The 4,252-nt window shown below is 42.2% G+C and overlaps 1 protein-coding gene across 1 annotated transcript; it reads right to left on the minus strand.

Annotated features, from left to right (window-relative positions):
- Positions 1 to 1,184: 1,184 nt before the first annotated feature.
- On the minus strand, positions 1,185 to 3,827 carry LOC121394853 (pre-mRNA-splicing factor CWC22 homolog). The gene is made up of 3 exons (XM_041567032.1): positions 2,265 to 3,827; positions 1,468 to 1,539; positions 1,185 to 1,293 (listed from the first exon to the last, which is right to left on the minus strand). The coding sequence occupies exon 1, from the start codon at positions 3,784 to 3,786 to the stop codon at positions 2,611 to 2,613; it is 1,176 nt and encodes a 391-aa protein (XP_041422966.1). The 5' UTR covers positions 3,787 to 3,827; the 3' UTR covers positions 1,185 to 1,293; positions 1,468 to 1,539; positions 2,265 to 2,610.
- Positions 3,828 to 4,252: the final 425 nt, after the last annotated feature.

The raw sequence follows: 4,252 nt of genomic DNA on the forward strand, positions 1-4,252 counted from the left end.
TCCTTGGCTCGAGTCACCAGCCACCTCAACCAATCAATGAATGACAATTTTCAGCCATACTTCCTCCCTCCCTCCCCCTTCCTTTTCCTTTTCTAACTAGCTTTTCTTCCTTCTAATTTTTTTAAGTTGTTAAAATTAAATAAAAATTAATCTTTAAAAAAAAAGATGGGGTCAGTGACCCCCATTTGAAAGCTGGAAAGAATGAGAAGGCGGCAAATAATTTGAAAACTATAAAAAAAATTAAGGCCAATTGAAAAGTTGCTTCGGATTGGCCAATCTATAGCATACTAAAAGTTAACTTAAAGGTAAACCACCCCTTTAAAGTTGTGTAATATATAAGGTTCTCGAAGTTCAAGGCCACATTAGAATATTTGCAAGAGAATAAATCAAGGTCCTAAGCGTTACGTTAAAAGCACAAAACTTTATTTAAAAAAAGTAAAAATGTACGTCAGGTTCCGCCCTTAATCAAAGGCGTATTAGAATATTTGTTTAGCACAAGTAACATCAAAAGGTGCTTGATGTTACATGAGCATTAGGGTGTTTGTAGCACCCTAAACCCTCCTCCTCCCTCTTTATCCGCCTCTTCAACTTGAAAAGACCATTAATAAAGATCAGTAGATCACTTCTTTGCTGTCTTAGTACGTGACAAACTTTTCTTGGGTTTTACACTGGACGCTGCTTTTTTTGTCGGGCGTTTTGCTGTTTTTGTCGGGCGTTTTGCTGTTTTTGTCGGGCGTTTTGCTGTTGTTGTCGGGCCGTTTTGCTGTTGTTGTCGGCCGTCTTGTTGTTGGCCGTTTTGCTGTTGTTGTCTGCCGTCTTGTTGTTGTCGGCCGTTTTGCTGTTGTTGTCGGCCGTTTTGCTTTTGTTGTCGGCCGTTTTGCTGTTGTTGTCGGCCGTTTTGCTGATGTTGTTGGCCGTTTTGCTGTTTTTGTAGGCCGTTTTGCTGTTGTCGGCCGTTTTGCTGTTGTTGTCGGCCGTTTTGCTGATGTTGTTGGCCGTTTTGCTGTTTTTGTAGGCCGTTTTGTTGTTGTCGGCCGTTTTGCTTTTGTTGTCGGCCGTTTTGCTGTTGTTGTCGGCCGTTTTGCTTTTGTTGTTGGCCGTTTTGCTGTTGTTGTCGGCCGTTTTGCTGATGTTGTTGGCCGTTTTGCTGTTGTTGTCGGCCGTTTTGCTGATGTTGTCGGCCGTTTTGCTGTTGTTGTCGGCCGTTTTGCTGTTGTTGTCGGCCGTTTTGCTGTTGTTGTCGGCTTTTTGACGGCTTTTACTGCCTTCTTTGGCGCACTTATACTCTTCTTGCTGCACAAAATAAGGCAGAGTTTAATCATTTCAAATGTTTGTGGAACATACATGGAACCTACTCTCAGCCTACCCTCCTTTAATCACCCATTAAGCTTCCACAAATACCAATGTGAAAGTCTCAGCTTGAGGCTCGGGTAATGAAGATGAAGCAAGAAGCTTAACATTACTTACCTCTTAGGGGCCGTAGTCTTAGCTGAAGGTGTTGCCTTCTTTGTGTCACTTTCCTTTTTAGTTGGCTTAGACCTGCATAAAATATGGCAATATTTAATACACAGACTGACAGTCGTATTTGTATTAACACTCCCATGAATGTATACATCCATACAGCCACCCAGATCTATGTAACATGATGTAGTTGTGTAACTAAGGCTAAATGTAAATTCACATCATCGGAGGCATCTGCTTGATGACTACCAGTAATTAGCAAGAGAGATCTAGACCAATAGTTGCTCTTTACCCTCGGTAACCTAACCTACTGCTACACCTTCAAATGTCATTCTAATAGAACATAATACACCACACCATAGGTGTGCTTTTGTAGATATTGTGACATGTACACACCCCACGCTCAGCATCCCCACTTTTAGGTCCCATGTAGGTAAAACTTGAGTAATGAAGAAAAGTTTCAATTTACTCACTAGTGATAGGTGAATAAATTCACCAGCTGTGACTCCGCGGCAAAAATCCACCACATCAAAAGAATTTAGGCGTGCGTCAGTAAAGACACGCGTAAAAAAATTGTTTTGCGTTATTTTGACACCCACTGACCTTAATGCGTTTGGACAAAATAGGCACACGTATAAAAATTGTCACGGGCATCAAAATAATTTTGACACCCATTGACTTTAATGGGACAAATTCGCCCATCCCTATTACTCACCACTCAAACTATACTTGTATTGTGTGTGTGAAAATCCCAGTGCTGGGGTAATGGGAGTGGATGAAATTGTTTAGACAAGCATACTCACTTAGCTGGACGTTTGCTTATCTTCTTTTTTCCCTTCACTTTGGAAGTCTCCACCTTCTTTGCTTTTCGGTCCCTACAAATAAAATGAACATATTATCAAAACTAATCCTACATACTACTGATCTATGGTAACTGAGGTATAGTTGTGTGGCACCTAAACATATGGATCCATAATCAAGCAACAAGTGGAGGCAATATGCCATAAATACACTTATCACTTCTGGTGTATGCACATATGCTACACACTCACACTGCGCCCCTCAGAAAACATTGCCATTTTCCTTTTAACTAGTCCTTAAAGGGCAACTACACCCATTCAAAATAAAATAGCATGAAGAAAAGTAAACTCACTTCTTATGATCTGCAGTCTTTCTCTCTGTATGGTGCTCATGCACCGCTGAGTCCTTCTCAGTACGGAGCTTTTTCTCATCCCCGGTCTTTTTCTTATCATGCTCCGCTGAGTCCTTCTCAGTACGGAGCTTTTTCTCATCCCTGGTCTTTTTCTTATCATGCTCCGCTGAGTCCTTCTCAGTACGGAGCTTTTTCTCATCCCCGGTCTTTTTCTTATCATGCACCGCTGAGTCCTTCTCAGTACGGAGCTTTTTCTCATCCCCGGTCTTTTTCTTATCATGCACCGCTGAGTCCTTCTCAGTACGGAGCTTTTTCTCATCCCCGGGCTTTTTCTTATCATGCACCGCTGAGTCCTTCTCAGTACGGAGCTTTTTCTCATCCCCGGGCTTTTTCTTATCATGCTCCGCTGAGTCCTTCTCAGTACGGAGCTTTTTCTCATCCCCGGTCTTTTTCTTATCATGCTCCGCTGAGTCCTTCTCAGTACGGAGCTTTTTCTCATCCCCGGTCTTTTTCTTATCATGCTCCGCTGAGTCCTTCTCAGTACGGAGCTTTTTCTCATCCCCGGTCTTTTTCTTATCAGGCTCCACTGAGTCCTTCTCAGTACGGAGCTTTTTCTCATCCCCGGTCTTTTTCTTATCAGGCTCCGCTGAGTCCTTCTCAGTACGGAGCTTTTTCTCATCCCCGGTCTTTTTCTTATCAGGCTCCGCTGAGTCCTTCTCAGTACGGAGCTTTTTCTCATCCCCGGGCTTTTTCTTATCATGCACCGCTGAGTCCTTCTCAGTATGGAGCTTTTTCTCTTCCCCATTCTTTTTCTTATCATGCTCAGCTGAGTCCTTCTCAGTATGGAGCTTTTTCTCATCCCCGGGCTTTTTCGTATCATGCACCGCTGAGTCCTTCTCAGTACGGAGCTTTTTCTCATCCCCGGGCTTTTTCTTATCATGAACTGCTGAGTCCTTCTCATCCCCAGCCTTTTTCTTGGGCTGAACCTCTGAGTCTTTCTCAGCATGGTCCTTCTTTTTATCCCCTTGCTTCTTTTCGGGAGGCAATGCTGAGTTTTTCTCATCCACTGTCTTTCTCTCTGGAAGTCCCTTTGAATCTGTCTCATTTCTAAACAGAACACAAAATGCAATGTAAGTATTTAGAAATGTGTATTTATCTTGTGTGGGGCGCATGTATAAAAAGCTTCCTATTTACCATCATTACCATTGTATTAATTTGCAACAAACTACTAGTTGGACATGGTTGGCTAAGAACTGCAGGCTGTACAGAACTGAGCACTACTATAAGTTCAACTGGGACAGGGATTACGTAATTAAACAGAAAGAAACTTTGGGGGGCGCAATCTCCGAATTTTTCTGAGTTTTCACCGAAAGCTCCAAAAACATGGTGAAATTGCCTGAAACCCCCGACACAACCAAAAATCAGTGGGACTGTTCCCATTGATTTTTATGCAACCTCGACAGGTTTGAGATGCCGTATTTTTATATTCTGGCTTTTTAGCCCTCGGGGTTTAATAAATTCCGAAAAAATTAATGATTTTTTAAAAGTCAGATTTTATAAAAAAGATCACAAAATTTCGGGGAATTTCGGGTATTCAGAGCTTAGTAAATAACTCCCTTTAACTTACTCTGTAGGCCT

The sequence above is a fragment of the Xenopus laevis genome, chromosome 6L, assembly GCF_017654675.1.
Source record: "Xenopus laevis strain J_2021 chromosome 6L, Xenopus_laevis_v10.1, whole genome shotgun sequence".
Lineage (NCBI taxonomy): Eukaryota > Metazoa > Chordata > Amphibia > Anura > Pipidae > Xenopus > Xenopus laevis.